The 24,249-nt window shown below is 58.9% G+C and overlaps 1 protein-coding gene across 1 annotated transcript; it reads right to left on the minus strand.

Moving 5' to 3' along the window:
- Window positions 1–2,146: 2,146 nt before the first annotated feature.
- On the minus strand, window positions 2,147–5,765 carry LOC122363352. The gene is made up of 3 exons (XM_043332524.1): window positions 5,275–5,765; window positions 2,580–4,597; window positions 2,147–2,157 (listed from the first exon to the last, which is right to left on the minus strand). Exons 1-3 carry the CDS (start codon window positions 5,763–5,765, stop codon window positions 2,147–2,149), a joined length of 2,520 nt encoding a protein of 839 aa, XP_043188459.1.
- Between the last annotated feature and the right edge of the window lie 18,484 nt (window positions 5,766–24,249).

A 24,249-nucleotide genomic window follows, 5' to 3' on the forward strand; every position in this document is an offset into this window, starting at 1 on the left:
AGTATATCATTCGACGCGCCTGAGCGAGACGAACACGATGCTGCCAAAATCGGCGCTCTGCGGCCGTTTTTTGCGAAGTTATTCACCAAAAACTGAACCGTACCTTGGGGCACTTGACCTGACCTCAGAGGTCACCGGTTGACCTAGGACCTTAAAATCGGGTACCAATCTCTGCGTCTCGTAACGGCGCACACGCTCGTTTTTTCCGCGACGCGCTAGCTCCACCAGGGGCGAAACGGCGAGGGGGGGTCGTACCCGCCCCCCCCCCCCTCGGCCGGCGCGTATGTAGAAAACCAATAGGTCCGGCGAGGGTTAAGAATCGTCGCCAAGTAATATCCCCAAGCTGTCGAATTCGGCAACTATGGACGCACACGCAAGATTTAAACAATGCTTAGTTGGCTTGCTGGCTAGTGAGTGATGCCCCGCGGACAGTCGTATTGTCCAGTCGAAGCCTGCTGACAGTCGCACTGTCCGCTCGACGTTCGCGGACAGTCTCACAATCCGCCTCGCCGTCCGTCGTTCCGCGCTGCGGGCTCTGTCTATTTGCTCGGCGGCCTGTGCCGGCGGACGGCATTGTTCTAGCGACGGCTGTGTGCGGTAGCCGGTGTCTGTGTGTACGCCTGTGAATGGCGCACCGTGTACTTACACCGGGCGGCCAGCTCTGTAAACACGACCCGTGCGGGGCCGTGACAATGGCCCACCCACCGGGAGCCCCCCGTGTAACGACCCGCAGGCAGGCCGCTATACGCCGCCCGCGGGTCCTTTGAGGTCTACAGGGTGTTCACTAAAAATTGAGACAAAGTTTAGCAGGCTGTATCTTCGGTAAAAATGTACCGATTTAAACAAACGAGGCATTGTTGTAATGCACATTGCATCTGCTGCAAACCGTTGAGCGTCAACAGATTTGCCTGATTCCCGTAGGTCATTTTTTGGACATTTTCTTGTAAGTGTTTTCACAAGGTCTGGCACCAGTGGACCGTGAATTTGGCCAATTCATGGCGGTAATGAACAGCCAGTTGATATTTTGTATCAAATTTAAAGACACCAATATACGTAATAGCCTTCGGCAAATCACATTAGATACTCATTTGTTAATTTCAGTCGTGGCAAATGGCTTATCGGGCCTTGTTTCAATCATGCAATTTTTACATCGGCCGGAGCCCCCAAGGCGCCCCTTGATTAGTGTGCTGGCGCGAGGTCGGACCAGAAGATCACCTTCTGGTTACATATGTTGTTCTGCATGAACCTCTAGTGCTAAATAATACACTTGACTCAGAAAGTATCATATTGTAAAGGACCGGCCTGGAGGAATAAAGTCGAACTGATGATATGCTCTGAAATAACACACGTACCACGGCATCCAGCGTTAGCTAGGATGCTAAATGGACGTTAGCTCTTGTATCATTGATAACATCACTACAGAACACTCCATTGTCTAGTAAATTGTCGCCCTTTGACAAAAACATGATTTTTCTTCCTTAAATAGATCGGTCGTTTTCTGCAATTTGTGGCGCTTTCTTGACCTTTGTTTATGTGGCATTCAAACTTTGCGTCTATCGTAGACTGTATTTCTTCACCCTTCAGACATCTCAACGCGCACACCGACCCGTCCTCTCTCTCTCCCGCCCTGCTCTCCACTGCCCGCCCGTCTCCCAATGTCCAGCCGGGCCGCCCGATATACGGGCCGGCGTGTCCCTGCTGCCGCGCACATGTGTGGCCATAGACCTCCATTTATGACCACTTATGACCCGACGCCGACCCTACGCGACAAGGCTAGAATACAAACTATGTGAACAAACAGAGAGACACATTCCCCCCTGTTCCTAAAGAACACATCTAACTACAGTTTAACTAATGGGGGATGGGAGCGCCGAAGAGTTGCGGCGCACGCCTGCAGCGCAAACCCCTTCTTAGCACGTCACTATAACTATCGATATTATCTACACTTTCCGCTGGCGCTCTACCTTCGTTCACACGGTCGTTTGACAATCCCTCAGTTTCTGTTTTTACAACTTTCACTGTATGGATCCGCTCCTCTGTTCCGGCACCGCCATCCACCTCAGCTGCTGCTCGAGGGACCGGCTCGGTCTGCTCGGTCGGCGCGACAGCTGGGGTCAGCTCTGACGGCTCCACCGCCGCCGGCGCCTCAATGGCCAGCTGTCCAGGCACATGGGCGGTCGGAACCGGACAGGCGATCTCCTCTTCCTGCTCATCATCCGTCGAAGCAGCCATTGCGTCGTCACCGTTGTTGGCAAGACGATGACGAATGTTCCGCACGTGCCATGGGACTCCATCCACTTCAATCGTCTGAGCGGATACGACTTTGGTGACAGTGCCCTCCTTTGACACGGCGGTGCACCGATCGCCCCGTTTTCGGACCCACACCGCATCACCGGGCTGATACACACCAGGCTGGTCGGCCGTCTGAGGAGGAGCAGCTGTGTTTCCCTGTGACTGCACGCACAAGTCTCTGCCAGCCTGACGGTAGGCACCATGTATCGGGGCCGTGGTAATATCACGCCCGTCCTTGGGCGTGACATTATATCGGTGCACGGCTTCTGGTACGGTGCATCCCTGACGGGCGGCCATCACTTTGATGGTGCGGTGGTGGCGCTCGATGATGCCATTCCCACCAGGTTCATAGGCCGCGCGATACCTCAGCTCGACGTCCCACCGCACCGCGAACGCCTTCAGCTCGCGACCCTTGAATTCGGTCGCATTATCCATTAGAAGCTCGGCCGGTGCTCCTCGCTCCAAAAACAGAGCCTCGAGTTGTCTGACGATCTCGCTCCCGTCAGAGCGGCGGATCTCACGCCACATGGCGTATCGCGACGGCCCACAGTCAATCACGGTGAGATAGTGTTTTCCGCGGAAATGGGTTACGTCCATTGCCAGCCGCTCCCAGTTGCGCTCGACCGCCAAGGCACCATGCTTCCAGCGCGACGGGGCTGGGTCGATCGACGCACACACCTGGCACGATCTAACGATCTGACGAACGGCCGACTTCGTCACGCTCTTTCCCAGCTCTCGGCGCGCATACCACCACGTCCGCCGCACTCCCTGGTGTCCCACACTTTCATGCACCGCCATTATGTCCTCCGGTCGAGCTGTCCTAACGGCCGCCACCACACCTGTCGCCTGCTCGCTTCCGGTTCTGATCCACTCTTTTGGTACTCTCGTGAGCTCGTCTGCACGGTTGGCAGCCGACGGCACGAGCTCCACTGTCACGACGAGGTCGTACTCGCTGGAGAGCTGCTTGAAAACGGCCACCCGCCGCCGAACCAGCATTTCCGACTGTGCCTTCGTTCTCAGTCGGGCACGGCCTGTCAGAGCGTCGTTCAGCCAGCGCTGAACAGTGACAGAGTCTGTGCGGAGGATCACACGCTTGAATCCCCACGCCACCGTCATATTCATACCGTTCAGCGCGGCATCCAGCTCCGATAGGTTTATGTGCATGTCTGAGTCACTGTCAGATCGGAGCCACGCGGCGTCTTCGATAACCTCACCCGTGGTGGGGTCACTTAGCACTACGCCGCGGGCGATGGAGCTGGCATCAGTCCACACCGTCACCGAGTCTCCTGAGACGCACCACTGTCCTCGTGCCGGGTCACACTCTGCCAGCCGCCGGGCCACATCACTGACTTGTTTGCGCAGGTCATCGTCGGTGATCGGTGAGTCCCAATCTTTGGTGACCTTGTTCGCCGCCCTTTTCAGCCAGGCAGCGGCCGGCCGCAGCCACCCGGCGACGGGCACGTGTGAGGTTAGCTGACCCGCCCAGGCGAAGATTGACCGCCTGGTCAGCACCCCGGGTGGCTCAGCTGGTGTCACGCCGTCCCGAGACCATCTCAGTGTGCCGTCACCGCCAGACTGCCGTCTCACTCGGAGCCCCAGCATCCGGGCTCCGGCCTCATCCGCTACCCGTTCCGGTGGCTTACACGAGAGCCCGTATGCGGAAAAATGTTCGGCCACCCGCTCAGCCGAGATGAGCGTCTCGTTGACGAGCAGGTCGTCAGCGTACGGGAGGACTGCTTTTGCGATCTCTGGACTTTGATCCAAAACTTCCCGCACTACCGCTCGCATGATGCCGCTTGCAACGCTGAGACCAAATCCGACCCTTGTCAGACAATGTCGCTGGCCGTCCACGATTACCGTCTGAAACGGCCACAGCTCCTGGGCCACGTGCAGCTGCAGAAACGCCTTTTTCAGGTCGATGACGGCCACATCGTCGCCGTGTTGCCGCCACTTGCGGAGCTGGTCGCGGCACACATCAGCTTCAGCCGTATGAGCCACCAGGTGCTCATTCAGTTCACGGTAGTCGAGCACCGGCCTGACCTTGTCCTTGGCTTCCTGGGTGACCGCCATGAGCGGAATTAGGCCACGCACCGGCCCGTGTTCCTGCTCATTGTACGGTTGCAGCCACCCTTCCTCGATCCACAGCCGTAACTCTGCGTCGAACCGCTCCTGCGACTCTGCCGGCACGCGATATTGCGGCACAGTATTCTTGAGTTGTTTTGGCTCCTTTCCGTCGGCCCACTTCCACCAAACTGTCCACTTTCCGTCGCTGAACTTAGCCACAAAATCAGCCGTCTCGATCTGTCTGTCCACTGGACCACGCCCCTGAGACACCGCTGCCGACATACCGCTCGATTCTGCCTTTACACCGGCGCACCCCGAACACTCCCCCGTCACCACTTTACCACCAAAACGCACCTCTCCACCACTAACAAACACACCACCCAGCGCCTCTAACCCGGTCATGCCCAACAGCACGTCAACACCCAACAACCTTTCCGCCACTACCACAGCACGGACCACCGCCCGCCGGCCTTGTGCCTCCAGCAGCACCTCTGCACTCCCGCAGCATCGCACGACACTCCCATTCACCGCGGTCAAGTTTGTCTCACATCGATCCCATTTATCGACACAACCCGCGAACACCACGGTCTCCTCGCAGCCCGTGTCCACCAGCGCGTGACACGGTCGCCCGTCGAGCAGCATCTGGATTACCGGCGCTCTACTGCCGGCTCGGTGGACGGCGGAGGAGGTGCTGGCGCTGATGCAGCTCCCCCGCCGCAGCCGTTTGGGCACATCCGGGCGATATGACCTGGGCGACCACATATCCAGCATCTGATCGGAGCCGGCCGGCGACTTGACCTTGAAATGTCACGTGATGGCCCACTCGCTGCCGCCGCCGCCGCCCCCGCTGCCGCCGCCGGTGGCGCTGCCGTGACTGCTGTCCTGGACAGTACGGCTCTCGCTCGGTCCAGGACGTACTCGAGAGTGAACTCGTCTCCGAGCCCGTCCCGAACCGCAGCTTGCGCAGCCTCCGGCAGCCCATTGACGAAGGTGATGGCGATAGCTCTTTCCGGCAGACCTCCCATCAACTCAGCGAGCTGCTGCAGCGCCGCTAAGTACACATCCGCCGTCTCTCCGGGATGAAGGCGACGCCGTGCCATTTCCGCCTGCGCGGTGAACGGGTCCATGGCGAAGGCCCTCAGCAGCTTAGCCTTCACGCTGGGCAGCTGATGACGAGTCGCTGCGGGCATTCGGGACCACACCGCGAAAGCACCGCCGCGCAGGCGAGTCGGCAACACAGCCATCAACGACACTGATCGCAGCTCGCACAGGAGAGCAGCCTGCTCCAGCCACTCCACTACGTTTCCAGTTCCGTCGAACTCCGGAATAGTCCTGGCGTCGAACGCCGGAGTCACCTCCATCACCGCTCTTCCCGCGGCGTCACTGGTCTCCTCCTCGACACTCGGCATCTTCTCACCACTTGTCAGAAAAATGCCGAAATAGCTTGTGGCATTCAAACTTTGCGTCTATCGTAGACTGTATTTCTTCACCCTTCAGACATCTCAACGCGCACACCGACCCGTCCTCTCTCTCTCCCGCCCTGCTCTCCACTGCCCGCCCGTCTCCCAATGTCCAGCCGGGCCGCCCGATATACGGGCCGGCGTGTCCCTGCTGCCGCGCACATGTGTGGCCATAGACCTCCATTTATGACCACTTATGACCCGACGCCGACCCTACGCGACAAGGCTAGAATACAAACTATGTGAACAAACAGAGAGACACAGTTTATTTACTTCTCTTGCCTTATGTTGTTCCCAGTCGCTTCGAGAAATCATTTACGCCGGTTGTAACTCATCCTAGCCTCAGGTGGGATATATGTTCTTCGCTTAGGCACAGTTACTACCTTACTGATCGGCAGCATTGCATCGTGAGGTGCCAAAAAGCCCCTCCACGTGCATTTTCGGGGCCCCGACCTTTCCTTTCGTCAGTATCTTCACATTTGCACCACTTCAGATTTTCTGACTCCCACACCCACTAGAACTTTCGTCCCACCATACGGTATGTAACTAATTTCGACATTTTAAGCTTTCATTAGGTATTTGTACGTGCCAGACTCTCCCATTGACGTACTATTTTGGGAAAGCGTGCCAATTGGCTTTCGGTGGGCCTTATTTAAAACGACCTCCAACGCGACTGTTTTCATTACACCCATGAAATTTTATGTTCGGTATGATACAAAAATGTCCCTTTTATCTCCATGCTAAGTTGCATCGTAATAGCTTGCTTCACTTTTGATGTGCAGTCATTCAAAGTTTGTGTCAATTTTTAGTGAACACCCTATAGTGACTGGGCTTCAGCCTGGTGTTCTTTCCGGGGTCTTTCCGCACTGATGTTTCCAACAACAATGCGTTGAACCTTTTGGGACCTGCCGAGGAAGGATGGATAATGGATATGCCTAAATGAAGCGACCATCATGGTTCGGGGTTCTCTGTCGGATTTGCTGATGCGTCAGCCTCCCTCCGTGGCCTTCCGGCCACTGCATCGTCACGATTTCATTTGCGGCTTGGAGCACGATACAGTTACCACTTGGGTCACGGTTTCAGCCACATCCTACTCAGCAGTTTCGGCCACTACTCTCCATTCACCCAGCCAAGTTTAGTCACGAGCGATTGGTGACGGTCGAGTCGTGCGCTAGCCCTGACCGTTTATCTCGTTCCGTCAGCCCAGGCTATGGGATTTAGCGTTTTGCCGAAATTTGGTATGTTGCGTTTATTTTCAGCTTCGGGACTTAATCCCAGCGTAAACGAGGTCATGCCATGGCTTGGAGAGGTTACCGCTTGCGCTTTTTGGTCAGAGAACGGTTACGTCATGAGAAGTGTAGTTATTTTGATCAGCTGTACCCCTTCCAGGAATTTCCAAGAATTATTACGAGCGAGCGAGCGCAGCGAGCGAAGCGAGTCTTTTCAATATAACGGAAAAATCTCAGTATGAGCGGCCCGGCCCGGCCCGGCCCGGCCTGTAACGCTTTTGAGAGGCTTATATCTCAGCAACCGCTGTACCGATTGGCCTACGGTCTTTTTTGCTGGATAGCCCCATCCCTTCTACCCCGTTACTGACTACTTTTGATACATCTCAGTGACCGTCGTGGCACGTGCCACGTGAAAAGTCAAGGGTGTTCAAGCTGTTTTGCAAAAGTAGTAATTTTGAGAGGCTCATATCTTAGCAGCCGCTTGGGCGATTGTCTTGCGGTCATTTTTATAGGGTAGCTGCATCCCTTCTACCAAAGGTCGGATACTCTTCATCTATGTGAGTGACCCCTACTGCACGTGCAAAATACAACAATAAGAGGTGCCAAATTTGTTCCCATTTCAGTAACTCGGTAATTACTGGGGCGATTTCGCTGAAACTTGGCATACAGGTAGGCACCCACCAGGCAATGCATTCCCATGTGTTCCGGTTAGGGTGCTACTGCATGTGCGCACGTGCAGGGGGCGTTTCCAGATCTCGAGAACGGCTGGGCCGATTGCGCTCAAATTTGGTACATGGTTGGGGACCGGTTAGTAGGGTGCCGTGCAAAAGTCATTTTGGACCCCGTTTGCACGTGCGCACGTGCAGAATGCCGCTTCCAGATCTCAGGAACGGCTGGGCCGATTGCGTTCAAATTTGGTACACCGCTAGCGACCGGTTAGAAGGGTGCTTTGCACAAGCCCGTTGGAAGTACCCTCTCGCCCTTCTGCACGTGCAGGGCTCACTCTCTCGCTCGCTCGTTCTTCGCCCAAAAGGCGTTTTACTGGTAGTTATACTGATATGCGCTTTGGCACCGCGTCTATGCGGTCTGAGGCTTTTACGAGTTATATCATAACGCGTTGGCTCATGAGCTGATTCTCCTTTTCTGATGTCCTCTTTCTCCCTCTCTGGCCCTCTCCACCATTCCGCCCATTCCGCCGACACCTCCGCTGCACCCATTCAAATCCCTCGGCGGATCATCATGTAAGCGTCGTGCAATTTCCGCTGAAGCGGCCGGCCGCCGGCGCCCGGGGCATGTGCCGTGCATGTCTGGCTCACCTATCGTTAATATCGCCGGCCAGGCCCGCTTTACCGCCGCTTTCTGGCCGGTAACGAGTAACGAGCGGCCGGCGGCGGTGGGCCCCTCGCGCTGCCGCCGCCTCGCCGCCAGACCCTCCGCCGGATAATCGCTTCTCGGGTGCATTGTTAGCCCCTTGATTCATGATTTAGCGGCCGGCACTCATTATCTCGTTGACTTTACGGCACGGAGACGGTCTCTTTGTTTTTGGCGGCGCTCGGGCGGCGCTGGGGGTATAATTTGCGCCGGTGGCTGGCGGTGGTTGGGCGCTGGTCCGTCCGTCCCTTCGACCGCTGTCCGTCGACCGGCCGGTGCGCAGCGCCGCGAGCTGAACCGCCGACTCATCTAATGACACGGTGCCGATGCACGGGTGGCGTCCACTTGGGCCGTGCAGAGGGCCGCGCCGCGCCGGCCGCCCACGGAGGCCGGCCAGGAAGGGTGCGTGCGCCGCCGCGCCGCCCGCCGGCCGAGCCATTACGGCAGAGCGACCGCCGCCGGCCGGTGGGACCGGAGATCTACGCAGCGACCACCGCGGTGCATTCACCCACCCCGCCCTGCGTTAAACATTGACGCTGATCGTGCAATGCAAACGACCGGACCTTCAATTAACGGGTGTACACATGCACTATGTAGGATATGAATTATGGCTTTGTCCCGGCTTTTACATGATGGATCAGCTTTGAAATGGTAATAGCATCGACTGAAGTCGGCGCGCATCAAAGGCAGCTATTCCGTTTGATTTGTAGGAGGTTCGGCTGACCTCTGTGGGCGCTCGCCGAGTCCGGGACCGTTTGGGTCGCGTCTCCCCAGTTTCCCGTTTCGCCCTAATGATCCGGGCGGTCGCGGTGAGCTGTGCCTACCTGTTGTTAGTGGTGGGGCGGCCGTCCCCCGGCGGGGGCGGGGGCGGTCGGAGTGCGGAGGCCGCCTATTGGTCCTCGGGTCACCGGCCGGGCGGCGGATCAAAGGACGCCGCCGCGTGTCGGCCGGCCATCCATCAGCCGGCTTGTTGGAGCGGCCCGCCCCGTGCGCCGGCCGGCCAGCCGGTCGGTCCGGCGGGGCCCCGTCCGCGGACCGTGGAGCGGACAGGACAGGGTGGCGGACGGGAGCCGCACGGCGCCCCTGAAATACACCCGGACGGAGGGACAGGAGGGGAAGGACGACCGGACGGGGTGACCCTGACAGCTGCCTGCCCCAGTGGACAGTGACGGCTGGAGGGCAGGACGGGCGGCCGACGACTGACGACTGATGACTGGGGACTGACAGCTGAAGGATGCCGGCTGAAGTACGATGGCTGACGGCTGAAGTATGATGGCTGAAATCCGACGGGTGATTGTTGACTACTGATCGATGGCATACGAGTAGGCATTGGGTCGCGTCTCCACGGTTTCCCGTTTCGCTCTAATGAGTAATGCTCCGGGCGGTCGGCTGATTAACGGTTAGGAAGTTTTAGTTTCTGTCTGTACTTACTCTGCTTACCTCTCTATGATTCAAATTTCGAACATTGGCATCAAGTCGAAAGCTCAAGCGGGCAGGCTGCTTTCAGTCGTGCACTAGTTCATTCATTAGGTATTGGGATTGTTTAGCTAAACATTACGCCAGTCCCGCGAGCTCCTTAGCGTCCAGCTGCCTGCTTTGCATTCCATGGTCAGCTGAGGTTCCGTCAATCACTGGCGCCTGGAACGTCGCTATGTTTATGCACGTATGCATTCTGAGGCGGGTGTATGCTGATTTGGGCGTTTGAATGGATGTGCCGAAAATCAGCAACGCTGTGTTATTGATGATGTTCTCTGGGGTGATGATTTAACCATTCATTCAGCTCTTTAGCATAGCGCTTCGTAGAATCATCGATTGCACTTGAAATTACCACATGCCTGACTTCTAAGAAAACAGCAGCTGCTGTTGCAGAAATCGAACCATGGCGATGCCGAGGTATTGTCTGGGCGGCAGTTACCCAAGGCGCATGACACCAGGTGTTGCGTCGTGTTAGTGTGCTCGATAAGTGACAGCAGGCGGCTTCTGTGCAGTGCGTGCCGAGCGGCCGCTGACCGGATGCAGATCGCCCGCGGACCGGCTATATACAGCCTACGGCCGCGCTGTCCGCTGCAAACTCCAGCGCCCACCCCGCCACTTAGCAGTGTCCTCGTGCGCAGTCGGGCCGCCCACAGGACGCATCGCGCAGTGTGCCGACCTCGAGACATCTGCGCCGCTCGCAGCGCATTGCCGATGTTAGAGTGAGTTTGCGAAATCTTTGGATCCGCGCCCCGCGGATTTCCTAGGGAATCCGCGAAACACTGCCCCGTCCTGCCGACCACCGTCCATGTCGCCTGTTACCTTAGATGCCATCCACCACCCACGGTTATCTCCTCCTCACTGCAAATTACACCGTTCACCGCCGTCCACCACTCTTTGTCCATCGCCCTCCTTTCGCCGCCCTCCGTCTATCGCCCTTCGTCCACACTCCCACCGTCCATCGTCCACCGTCCTCTTTCCATCGTCCACCACCCGCCGTCCACCGTCCACCCCCCCCCCCTCCGTCCACCGCTCTCAGTCCACCGCCCTCCGTCCACCGCCCGCCTTCCACCGCGCCGTCCACCGTCCACCGCCCTCTGTCCACCGCCCTCCGTCCACCGCCCTCTTTCCATCGTCCACCACCCGCCGTCCACCGTCCACAGCTCTCAGTCCACCGCTCGCCGTCCACCGTCAACCGCCGTCCGTCCACGGCCACTCCCGCTCGGCGCTGGCTGCACGGAACGATTTGTATTCGTCGAATATAATGAGCGCCGTTTTGATCTGCTGCATCGGTTCAAGCATTGCATGCACACGTTTTTACGGCGCACCTCCTAAGCCCGCCGCCGGTGCGCGGCCCGACCCGTCCAGCTCGGCTCAGGGTGGTGTAATGCGGTGCCTGGCAGTAATACCTACAGTGTGGTATGGTGGGCGATACGTGGCTATATCGCTGCAGCGAGCGGTATGGTGTGACGACTTTAAAGCGCCCGGGGTGTGACATCATTACAGCGTGGCTACAAAGCATGCCTGTGCACCCGGTGGGCGCCGGTGTAGAGTATGTGCCCACTTTATATGTATACAGGCTGTTTCGGAACTATAAATGTCTTGTGATACACATGGCAAGTGCGATAGGGTTCGTTACATCGTGGTGCGCAGTACGACTCCGATTTTGTTACGCCGAGTTACCACTCGCTTAGTTTGGTGTGACCGGTGACGTATGCGTTGCACACTGCACAGGCCTACCGCGGCAAGCCGTTCTATTCTGTGCGCTACAAAACAGCTCGATATACGGCTCTAAACGGATCTGTGTAGCTGGGTACGCCACGATACGCCGCGATACATTGCAGCTAGACCGGCTCCCGGCTCGGCTCGGCTGCGGCTCGGTTCGGCCGGGGAAGCCGAGCTCCGCGGCCGACTGACGGACAGCGGCGGCTCTTTGGATGACGTCCGCCGGCTTACCGTTTTTACAAGGCGAGCAAAGCGCATGCCGGGGGCTTGTTCGGACAGAAAAAGGGCCGCGGCCGCACGGGACGGAGAAAAACAGGCCGTCAGCCGGTCGGCCGCACAGGACCGGCCGAGATGGAGCCGATAGCTGCAGCTTCTGGGAAGCGGCCGCCGCCGCTCCCCGGCACGGGCTGGGCGGCGCCGCCGAGCCGGCCTGGCCGAGCTCGCGGAATGATGAACTCAGCGGCTGTCATTGTACAGGGTGGGTCGGATCTTGGTGCACTGCTTTAGAGATCAAAGTTTACCAAAGTTTAGAGAACCGACGCCGAACTGGACATGCAGTTGGAAGTTCTTTCGAGACTGGATTTTGACCAATATATTCCGATGGATGGATGGATGGATGGATCAGGATGTTGCGTGTAATGAACATCGCTCCTCGTGGTTTGCCAAAGACCAGAGAACTTTCCTGAGTCATTAGTGTAGTAAGCCGGTTCCTACATATTTAGGTCCCAACAGCTCCGTGAACGTGTTTGATACCTACAAGTTACAACACCATCTCTCCCGTTCTGTCCCCCTGGAGACCGTAGCCTCGAACCGTCACCGACGTCACTCGCCCTTCCGAGAATCCCCAGAAAGAGACCGCTCGGCGAACGGTGTCTGCCGTGCCAGCCGTCCCAACTAGAGCCGAACTAACTCCCGACAGAGGCCGGGGCCGAGCGAGCAGCGGGGCTGGTCGGCGGTGCTCAGTGGAACTGGTCGGCCGCGGATAGCGAGTTGCGACCACACGGGATGAGCTGGAACGCTGCACCTGGCCGCTCACCGCACGCAGACCGCAGCGCGTCTCATACATCACCTCCAGTATCCACCGTGGCCTCCCCGTCCCGCCCTCCGATCTCTGGTGAATCTCGCCTCCCTTCCGGGATCGTGGTCGAACACCGCGTGCGGTTCCGATGGTCGTCCGGAGGACTGCTCACACCGGGTATTTCCTGCTGAACGCCCAGAGGTGTCCCTCGGCGACCGACGCGACGTCGCGCCCCGGTATGGCGGCAATGGAGGTCCGCGGTCCGCGCTGAGATGTGCTGGAGATGTGCTGGAGACTGAGACTCACTGATGTTGATTGAGTCGGGAGGAGCTCACATAGGTGCGGCGAAAGTGGTATTAGTTGACGATTTTATTAGTTTGGCATATAGGTGAATTTGAAGGAGGTTGTACTGTTGTACATGTATTGCGTCCTTCTACATTGCGTCCTGTAGGTGATTATTTTCGTGATTCATCTTTACGTATTGCATTTGTATGACTGCGGGCTGAAATTGTTGCCTTAGGGCGACAGAGGTCATTTAAGGCCGGCGTGGGCTGAGCAAAATGAGAAATGAGCTAAACAAACTGTGACAAGTGCGACAGTGTATCAAGCCAAGCCCATGGTGAAGATTTAGGTAGGTACACTCGGGGGCAGATTGATGTTCTACAACTCTTTATCCACCGGGTTCCTATGGCTCAGCATTGGCAGCAGCCGCCTGGTACCGGTAGACTGTGCCGCTTCACTTACTTGTCAAGCGGCACAGCCTACCCACACCGTATGCCACCGGTCTGGGTCGGTGGCTGGAAGGCGATGTGGGCCGCCTGTGACGTCAGCGCAGCGGTAAGGGCTGAGCCCGGAGGCATGGCTCGGGTCGGCACGGCGCGGCGGCTGGCGAGGGCTGGGGTGTGAGGTGGGGTGGGAACTGGGAGCACGGACCATCGCGCGGCTGAGCGAGTGTAGTTAACTTACGCGTCTCAAGGCGCCAATTATTCTACCTAACAATTGTGCTAAAGCAGTTGTTAAAATGTCCTACCCCAAGACAGCGCCTATCATCATACTTGTCGTGCACATTACGACACACTTAAACGTGGCATTGGGACAGCCGATAGAATTTATATCACACGTGCATCGAGTTGCGGAGCTACATTGTTTTTAACAGATAAGTATTAAGGCCTTGATTGAGCTCATTGGTGTCTATATTATTTCGCACAGCAATCGTCCAGAGACGTAGGAACTGGGTTTTTTCGATAGCGCGCCGTCCCAACTTTAAGCAACTCTTACTGTTCCTCTAATGTGTGGTCGCAGCCACCAATAGCAAACCGTTCCATCTAAGAACAAATAAGTCGCGCACCTGGGACGGTTCGAACCGGGTTTCCTCAACCGGTCACCCTACGACGCTAGCGCGTATCCACTGAGCTGCCGAGACCAGCGACCACCCGCCGCGGTCAAACGCGATCAAATGTCACAATACTGTCATTGGCGGTCAGCGGGTGAACGTCATTTTGTTTTGTGCAGGCAGGGACCATTCTCGGTAGCTCAGTGGATGAACGCTCGTGTCGTGAATTGGCCGGTGGGAAAAGCCCGGTTCGAACCCCCCTGAGTGGCCGACTTTTGGCTCCTAGTTGGAACCGTTTGCTATTGGGGGCTGCGACCACATATGCAACAGTAATAATCGCTTTAAATTGGGGCGTTGGTTTCGGCACTACTCATAACCCCCAGTTCCCACGTCTCTGGACGATTGTCGTGCGAAACAATAGACACCAATCTGCTCAATCAAGGCCTTAATACTAATATGTTATACAAAATATAGCTCCGCACCTTGATGCACGAGTGACATAAGTTCTATTGGCAGTCTCATTGCCACGCTTAAGTGTGTCGTAATGTGCATTGCAAGTATGATGATAGGCGCTGTCTTGGGGATAGGACATTTTAACAACTGCTTTAGCACAATTGTTAGGTAGAATAATTGGCGCCTTGAGACGCGAAAGTTAACTACACTCGCTCAGCCGCGCGATGGTCCGTGCTCCCAGTTCCCACCCCACCTCACTCCCCAGCCCTCGCCAGCCGCCGCGCCGCGCCGACCCGAGCCATGCCTCCGGGCTCGGCCCTCACCGCTGCGCTGACGTCACAGGTGGCCCACATCACCTTCCAGCCACCGACCCAAACCGGTGTCATACGGGTGGGTAGGCTGTGCCGCTCGACAAGTAAGTGAAGCGGCACAGTCTACCGGTACCAGGCGGCTGCTGCCAATGCTGGCTGAGCCATAGGAACCCGGTGGATAAAGAGTTGTAGAACATCAATCTGCCCCCGAGTGTACCAGCATTATTTCACCCCAAAGTCACCGCATGTTGAGTGTTTTGTATGCAACTGACGTCATATCAGTGGCCCATCAGGGCAGAGCGGAGCGCTGACTCACAGCCGAGAGGTGTCCGACTCCGTGACAGATGCGGGCGTTCCGGGCAGTCTGACACCCGTCACTGCCTCAGACCGGGGCGCCGTCTGTTCGGTCACCCTGCACCCTGCCCCTCCCCGCAGGGTGACACTGTAAACACACCGGTCACACGCACATCCACACGCACACATCATCTCTGACGTCAGCTGCAACGACCTGCCGACGGCGGCGGATCAGTGCCGCGGTCTGCAGGCTGGGGACGGATCGGGGTAGGGGGGGGGGGGGGTCGGATCGGAAACGGCTCAGCGTCCGAGAGGGCGCCGCTAGGGGCTTACGCCACAGGGGCTCAGGAAAAGCCGGGCATCAAAGCGGCTGCGGTGGCAGGCGAGCCTCAGCCGGATAGCGGAACTGGAATAACCGGGAACGGAGGTCACCGCCGCACGTGAGGCTCTCAGCTGTCCGGGACGCGGCGCGGTGTTCCACTCTGCACCAAATTCGTCACCCTTTCCTCGCCCTGCTGACACATCAGCTTCACTTCATCAACACCCGACGATGAACTTTGGAGGTCCTCCCCCCCTCCGGCTGTAAAGCTGCCGGAGGGACCCGACGGTCTAAAAACCCGACGGTCCTACAGCAGCAGTTTGCGAAAGGTCTGCGGCCCGCCGACCCGCTGAGCCGCCGAGCCGCCGAGCCGCTTAGACGGCCGCTGGGCGGGAGCGGCGTCGACGGTAATTATCTGGCCGGCCATCTTGTCGGCCCGGTCGGTTGCTTGTTAGCGATTCGTTATCAGCTGCATCTGAGGCGGCCGGCCGGCACCCTGTAACCGGACCCCTGGCCGGGCCAATTGGACCTCTGAGTGACTGCCGCGCCGACTGAGCTGCGTGCGGTGCGGATGGTGGGCAGACGATCAGCTTTTGTGAGTCACCAACCAGGCTGAGCCGTGATCTTCTTTGTTGAAATGCTGCGGCACGAAATGCACAAAATTCGTGCAATCGCTAAGTGGGACTAATTTGGGCGAGTTTCCTGAAGCGCTGCCCTTCGTGTCCTGCAGAACTGCGATCCGGGTCGTTAGCGAACGCTATCGTTTATCAGACCGTGAAGTATGTAAATATTTTCACGAGATGGCCCGGAGTCTCGCTGTCGCTGTCCATCAATCACTGCGTGGCTCCACCGCGCCGCTCAGCCGCTCGTTAGTGATAGTTGTGCGGAGCGCGGTCGCCCGCCTTGGTCCGTCCGCCGGCCCGTCGCGGCGGCGCGGCGGCGCGGTCACCGCTCGTCGCCCGGCGCTGACGTCACCCAGGGAGCGCGGCGGACCGGGCCGGGCCGGTGGCCTCGGAGCGCCGACTGCCTCCAGCGGTGCGTGAAGCGGCTCAGCTCCGGAATGCCGCCCGTTGGAGAGGGAGGGACCCGGGACCACGGAGAGGCACTCAAACCAGGCGGGCGGCTGCGTTGCCCTCGACGTGTCTATTTCGGGCGTGCCGCGGCCGTTCGCTGCCGCTGGCGCTTTGATGCGGCAGAGCGCGACTAATGCGATGGTGGGTGATAGCGGCGGCCGGCGGCGCGCCCCCAGATAGGATCAGGGCCGCCGCCGGACCGTCGCGCCCGGTCAGCGGCCGTCACGCGAGGAGCGCGGCGCCGCTCGCCGCAGCCGGCGCGGCGGCTGTCACCGCCGCTTTACAGGAGATGTCTCCACGCCGTGAGCAGCTGGCATCGCTCGGCCGGGGCGCTGGCCGGCAGCGGCGCCACAAACAGCAAAGCCAGGCGCCCCGCCGCGTGCCGCTCTGTGCCGCTCTGGTCACCGCAGAGCACGCCGGTTCGGGCTGCGGCGGCGGCTGGTCAGACTGGCTTCAAGGGAGTTGTGTCGCGTCATCCGCGTGTAATTCTCGCCATTGGCACCTCATGAACCGGGCGATGACTAATGCATCTCGCTCATTGAATGAATATGGAACATCAGGGAGGCGGATCATTGGAAAACTGACCACTGGACCGGCGCGGCGGCGCGGCCAAAATCAGCGCGGGTGCTGTGAGGTGCGGCTGCGGCCGGCTGCTGCGGCGCCGGGGGATCAGTCGGTGGGCCGGCGCACCTCTGTCAGACGCGGCCGGCTGCCGCGCCGCCGATGGCCCCACGCCGCTTTGATGGTGCGCCAACACAACCACGCCGGGATTCCGCCGGCCGGCCCGGTTTCACGTCTTCGACCGCTGACCCGCTTCTGATGTGCGGATCAGACGCGTTGCACGACTTCCAGACCAGGTGTGGGGCGCTGACGCCCAGATCAGTCCGTCTGCTCCCAGAGGCCTATCACTCTAATCAGATCCTCCCCGGGTCTCAGCGGCCCGGTCTTCGCCCAGATTAGATCCTGCACTTGGCTCACTGTGCCGCCGCTTATTTAGCTCACTAGTCCTACCATCAAGTCCAAAATCCTCTCTGTATTTACCGCCCAGATCGGCCCTCTCTGAATCCTCTCAGATCTGCCGGGATAGCCGCTGTTAGACCTGCAGTCTGGTCTAAAAGCTCAGGCGAGATCTGGGCTCGGCCGGCGGTGCACGGTCCGTGCAGTTACGTGTGGGTGGGTGCGGCGGCTGAGCCGGTGGGCGGGCGGCGATGTGCGCGATGCACGCCACGCACTGCGCGGGCGGCCGGACGCCGAGCGGGCCATCCCGAGCTGAGGATGGGCCCGGTGCACGCGGGCGGGCGGGTCGCCAGTACGGCACCGATAGCTGGGACGCACGCCACGCACGGGCCGAGCCGCTCCGATGATGGCCACTCAGAAAAACGGGGTCGCCGCCCTCGGTGGGCCGGCTGGAATTTTGACGGCGGCATGCGTGCCGACTGGCTGATAGGATTGGCCGCCGGCTCCTCCGCTCTCCGACTGCTGAGCGGGCCGCCGATCACAGAAGATAGACGGCCATCAGTCCGTCAATCCGTCTGTCCGTCTGTCTGATGTCGGATAGACATACTTCCATGGCCCCAGCCCGGTCTCATTAGGGCAGAACGCAGTTTATGGGGCCTAGGTAGGTATAGAGCGCCAGCCGATGACGGAGCGGCGCTGCCGGTCCGAGGCACGCCCGACAGGCGACTGAGTGACTGTCGGACCGGCTGAGCGATCACCGGCCCGTCCCTCGGCTGCTGCACTCACCGGTCCGACGCACGCGACCGCGCGCTGAGGATGACCGACGGGAGGGGCTGGACAGCCATACCGAGCTGTCCGCTCGGCTGACGTCCCTCGCCGACAATGGAGCGAGCCGCGACGGTGTACTGAGCCGACGGCTGACGGGCCGACAACGAACAATGAGCCGTCAATCGGCGGCTGTTCGGCTCTCTGACAGCCCGTCAGACCGCCGGGCTTGTCCGGACCGGGCGGGATGGGGTACCAATCGCTGGTGAGCGCCGACAGGGGCGGGTTGGGTTCGAGAGATGTCAGCTCGTGTGCCCGAACTGGGCAGAGAGATGTTTCGTCATCTCCCCGGGGCGGCTTGAGGGAGCTGAGGCCGGAAGGATTGACCGCTCTCCCGGTGAGATTGACCTCTCTCCCGGCCGGATTGACCTCGCTCCCGGTCGGACTGAACGCTCTTTCCGTCGGAGATTGAGTGCCGCTGAGCTACCCAGCTAAAACTGAGAGCCATGCAGCGGCTGCTCCCCACGCCTGCCGCCCCGGCCGCCGCTCCGGACGTTTACGTGGAGCTGTCCGCCCCGCGCCGTCCGGCGGCTCCAACAAGGTTTGGCGCGCCGTCTGGCGCTGGGCGTGTCGGGTATTTGGATTTCAATCGGAAATTTCTGCGGCTATCGGCTGCAGTTGCATGTCCGTGCAACGCTCCTCCGCCCGGGGATCGGCTATCGCTGCTGCACTCCCGGAACATTGCATCAGACTGAGAATCAGTGGCAGACAGCGAGATATTCTAATGGGCTTATGTGTACAAAGTTAGAGGAGGTCGTGCTCGCGTTTGCTGAGTCCCAGCTGCTAGTCATATGTTTCCAGCGAGGCCTCACGTCCAGTTTTTCGGCTTATTCACGGGCTGAAATGCGTAACTGGTTTGATGGAATTGAATAAGAATTTGATTTCGAACGAACCGGGCTTGACTTCCATACATACACCGGTCCTCCATCCTCCAAGGTGTCACTCGTCTTCATTCGTCCGTAAGGCGGCTGAACAGGAACACCTCTGGCGTCGCCTCTATGTATCAGAGAATGGCCTGTCATCCCGAGGCAGTGGTCCGAGTCGACCGGCCGACGCCTATCGCCGTCCCGCGGACAATGGCGGCGAAATCGACCCATAGACCTGCCCCGCCGACCCTCGGCTCCCCATGAGCGCGGACAACAGGCGGACTCGTTCACCGCTCGGTCCGGGTGAGCGCCACAGTCGCCGCGCTGCCGACAAGGCCGCGCTGAATCGGCCGGCCATTCGGGGCGATGATTCCGCCACTTTACAAGCCTGGCTAAGAGCCGGGGCCATTGTGCGCGCGGCGGACGCATTTCGGCGGGCGGCGCGGTGCGGCCCACCCGCCGAGCGGCTGATGGCGGCGAGCCCTTCACCCGGCGACCCGGCCGGCGCGCCGCTCTGAAAGGTGCCGCGCCGCGCCGCCCGCGGGCCGGGCCGTCAGCCGTAATGGACCCGCTCGGACCGGCGGCGCCGCGGGACGGGACGGCGCGGGAGGGCGGAGGCCTTCACAGGGCGGCCGGGGAGTCGCGGCGCGCCCTCAGATCAGCCGCAGGACACATGTGCGCCGCCCGCGTACGGCAGCTGTGTGCGCGGAGTGTCGCCGCAGCGGCGCCGCAGCCGGCACCCAGTTGTCGCCGCTCGACGGTGCTTCCGGCGGCGGCGACACGGCGCCGGCGGCCGACAGCGGGCCTCTGTGCCGGCCGTGAAGGCACCCTCTGTTCGGTCAGCTCGTTACCGAGGTCGTTAGTCAACATCTTGTACGGAGCTGGGGCGTCGTCACACGGCGCCCCAGCGCCCCGAGATAGGCGCATAATCTCAACAGGTCGGCAAACAGTCTAAAAGGCACTTTGCCGCTGTGTATTGCCGCCGGTTTTATTGACCGTACCGGGACGGAGACATGAATGGAGCACTGACCGGCAGCTGCTTCATCGTGATTCGTGGGACCGTTTTAGCGGCACTGCGATATGAAACGATTGCGAAGCGAAACATTGATATGCCTCAACCGTCTCAGCGTTGAATGCAAGCCTGATTATACCACGTTTGCGAGTGTCATTTGCAGCTTGGAAGGCTGTTATTCACATGCGGCCAGCTCTAGAAGCTGTGTCACGGGGCGTGTATAACGTGCATGACCAACACTTATCTAAAGCTATTTATCACACAGGTTTGTTAAACCGTCCCGGGACGGCGCAATTTCAGTCGTGAATTTCGCTGGAACGTGTTACATAATAAGTAGGGGTACAACATGATACCACGCAGACTGTGTGAGGTCGAGACTGAGCGTAGCATTTTTAAAGCCGTTTGAGATTAATTACGCCCGATGCGACAGCCCAGAACACGCAGTAAGCCACACGTCGAGATGGCCGCTACCCACCACTATAACCGGCCGTGCGGCTTTGCACCTTTAATACTGTCCCGCGTTATACCACCCAACTCCCATGCTGCCGCCCCAAGGTGCGATAAAGCACAGCGCGGTGGGCCGCCTAGCCGCTACATCAGACACACCGACCCGCCACCCTCCCTCCCCGGGATCCCCACCTCCCTCCGCCCTGGGCTGGGTGCGCAGTGCGCGCGCGCCGGCCGACGCGGCGCCACTCAGCGCGCGCGAGAGATAGCCGCTTATCCGGCAATTACACTGGGCATCTTATCCGGCCGCTCGTATAATTTATTGCTCGGTCAACAGCGTCGACTGCCGGTCAGCGGCGGCGCCTTTGCGCTTATCGGCGCCCCGAGCACGGCTCGCGGTATCGGTCCGGAGCCGCGCGCGTGTTGGAGTGGTGCGGGTGCGCGCTGGTGGGACGGTCGGCGGTACTGGGAAGGAGGACGGAACGGGCGGGGCGTCGGCGCCGCACTCAAACTAGGTACTGCGACAGGGGCGGCCGGGAGGGGCGAGTGATTAGCGATGGCAAGCAGTTGGGAATAAATGTCGCACTGCAGTTTTGTGCAACAGTATTACTGGCTTTCATCGCTCGTTTTTGGCTTGTGGCGGGTGGCGGCAGATGCTGGTCGGCTACACTTATCAGCGCCCTGCTCTACAATAGCTTGTGTTTGTGATTTTCCCTTTTCGCTGATTTGGTGTGTTGATCGCGCCGCAGCTCGCGCCGCTGTTTTTGCGATTAGCCGCCAGTCGGCGGTGTCTGTGACGGCTCTCGCTGTGCTGTGTTTGTGACACCGCCCGCCGGCTGTTTGTGGCTCACCGCCCGCCCCCGTGCGCCGGGCGGTTCGCGGCTCGTCTCCCCTGTTTGTGGCTCCCCTCCCGCGGAGGGACGGCCGGTGTGAGTGACAGGTGCCGGCTGCGCGCCGCGCTCCCACCACCGATCCGCCGCCGGCAGCCCTGTTTGACGCGCCGACCGCCCCGCGCCCCTTTGAAGTCGAGCGCCCATTTGGCAGGGACAGCCGCCGCCGGGAGCGAAACGCACCGACGGGCGCAGCTACGGCGGGCAACTGGCGAAACGGACGAGACAGGGGGATATGCTCAGGTAGCCTGATGAGTTACATTGGCGAAATGCAGACGCAACTGGAGTCTGGAAGATAGTTTGGTTTGTGTCGACTGGCTGAGCGTATCGGACTATTGCGACTGAAGTGTCGGTTTCGCTGCTCTGAGTCTGGTGACCACTAGTTCGGGGCGGTCCAGGCCCGAGGCGGTGCCGGTGTCAGCGGTGGGATGAGTCGGTCGGAAATGGAGTGAGGTCGATCGCACCTTTACCGTCCGTGTGTTTTGGTGATATCATCACACGTCTGATGGTAGACGAAACTGAGAAATAACTAGCGATAAACTCAAGACGATCGGCGAAAGACCAGCCACGAATCGGTCAGTGAGGGAGGCTAGAATAAAACGACTAAAGATGACAGAAACGATCGGTGATAAACGATAAAAAAACAGATCACGGATGGGAGATAAATAACAACGGAGGTCAGGGAAAGACGACGAAATAGTAACGTTCTGGATGGAGCCGAGAGCCGTGTGAACACCTTGACCTGCTCGGACAGCTCTGGGTGACCTCATCGCAATCGTCCGGACCTCGCTCGCCGGTGCGTCAGCCGCTGATGTCAGTGACGATAGCGACATCAGTGACGTCGGGGCGGTAACCATATGACGTGAGTGTTGGCTGACGAGTTGGTCGACTAACGCCTCGGGTGGTGTGTCGCGCGTCTGATGTGTGCGGTCCGTGTGACGAAGCCTATGTTTGAGATGAACGGCACCCTGAGCTGGGTTGTGGGTGGAGCTAACTGTGAGTGATGATGTGACACGTGTGTGACGTAATGTGACCTGATGACCCAGGATGACGTAACGTAACGCTCTGACGCCGACCCGCTCTTCTCTTTTGTCACCTCGGACGGCTCGTATCATCCCGTCTTGACACTCTCCGGACCCGATAACCGCCCCCCCCCCCTCCGCGCCCCCTCCTGCCCACACCTGTCCCACACAAAGCGGCCGTTCTTGTCTTCTCATGAATGTATGCAGCGACTGATAACCGTCTGCATATTCGCGGCTTGTTAACAGCGTGTAAACAGGAGGGTCTCAGCCGTCGCCGCCGGTAAATTATTTACGGCGCCGCCGGCCCGGGCCGCCGGCGGTGTCAGCGCCCCGGCTGTGTGTCACTGAGCGGTGTCGGTGACCTGACACGGGCCCGTTTGACCCGGCCGACCCCGGCGAGTGTCGGGAATGGGCCGCGACACGGAATGGTGCGGTAGGGTTAGCTAGTGGGGTTCTGACAAAATTGGGACGGGCATGTGACAATGCAACGTTATGGCTGTAAGAATACGTTCACATGAATGAAGTCGGTTGTATAATACATTATGCAAATGATGTGTGTGCATTTAGGTGGGTGTATCTGCATACGTGTAGTGTGAAAGGTGAATTGTGAAACGGTACTTATTCGCTGCTGAAATCAGAACACGTCTTTCGTGTGGTTACGATCACCATCCATCCAGCAGCCTTGACCTGCGGGGCCAATATCGACATTAGCTTGCAACATACCGCCGCATGCAAGTGTGCTTCAATATCTCCGTCGGATGCAAAGTGCATACACCCCCATGATCTAGTTGGTATCGTGCTTCGGAGCTTTATCGGTGATGGGGTCCGGCCCTGCCTTTCGTCGTTACTCTCCTATAACAACGGCCGGTGCCTGTAACTTATGGCCAATATCCCGGGCCGCATAGTGCATGGTAACGAGCCTGCCACATTGTCGGAGTGTATATGGCACGGCTGAAAGGGTTGGCTCCGGCCGACCGACGCCGGCGGCGAGAATCTGCGACGGATCGGTCGGCTCTGCCGGAGACTATACCGCCTCCCCCTCACTCTCTCGCTCTCTTCTCTTCTCTCCTTGCCTCCCTCCTGGACCAGCGTTGGCAGGTGGGCAGTATCACGGTGACTATGGCAGTATATGTACTGTTGGACCCCGCTCGTCCCACCGCCGCAGGAATCAGTCGGACGATGATCCCGGTCCGGTCGGCCCTAGGGTGAAAACGCAGGTCGTGTGTGTATGCCTTATGGTGGTGGGATCAGTGGTGAACGGTCGGAGGGAGAAAGGCCCGTGGCCTGCTATCCTGTCTAGAATTTAATGACGCAAGTTCGATTTGGTGCCTACTAGAGTTGCAAAATTTCCCTACCGCACTACCGGCATGCCGGTAATTTTTCACTACCGCAGGTTTTTTCGTGGTATCTGGCATGTCTTGCCGGTAGCATGCCGGTATTTTTGATTTTGCACAAAAATTTATCAGCATATGATTCAAACTTTGGACACTAAGAGGCTATTGAATTGTAATAAGTTGGACAATGGGTGGCTGTTGGGTGGGGCGGTTACTGAAATTGCCAAAATGTGGCATCTCATGTAGGGGTAAGCCAGAATCAAGAATGCAGGTTTTTTAGTATGCCGGTAATTTGGCGGTTTTTTTTGCTTGGGGCGTGGTAGCATGCCGGTATCCCAGAAAATGTTTGTGGGGCGGGGCGGTGCCGGTAGCAGCCCATTGGGAAAACTTTGCAACTCTAGTGCCTACCATCAGTTCGGCATCAGGAGGCTGAGAACCATCCCGCAACACCCGGAGAGTCCGCACCTTAGCTCAGTCGGCG

This window comes from Amphibalanus amphitrite, unplaced genomic scaffold, assembly GCF_019059575.1.
Source record: "Amphibalanus amphitrite isolate SeventyFive unplaced genomic scaffold, NRLGWU_Aamphi_draft 000617F_arrow, whole genome shotgun sequence".
Classification (NCBI taxonomy): domain Eukaryota; kingdom Metazoa; phylum Arthropoda; class Thecostraca; order Balanomorpha; family Balanidae; genus Amphibalanus; species Amphibalanus amphitrite.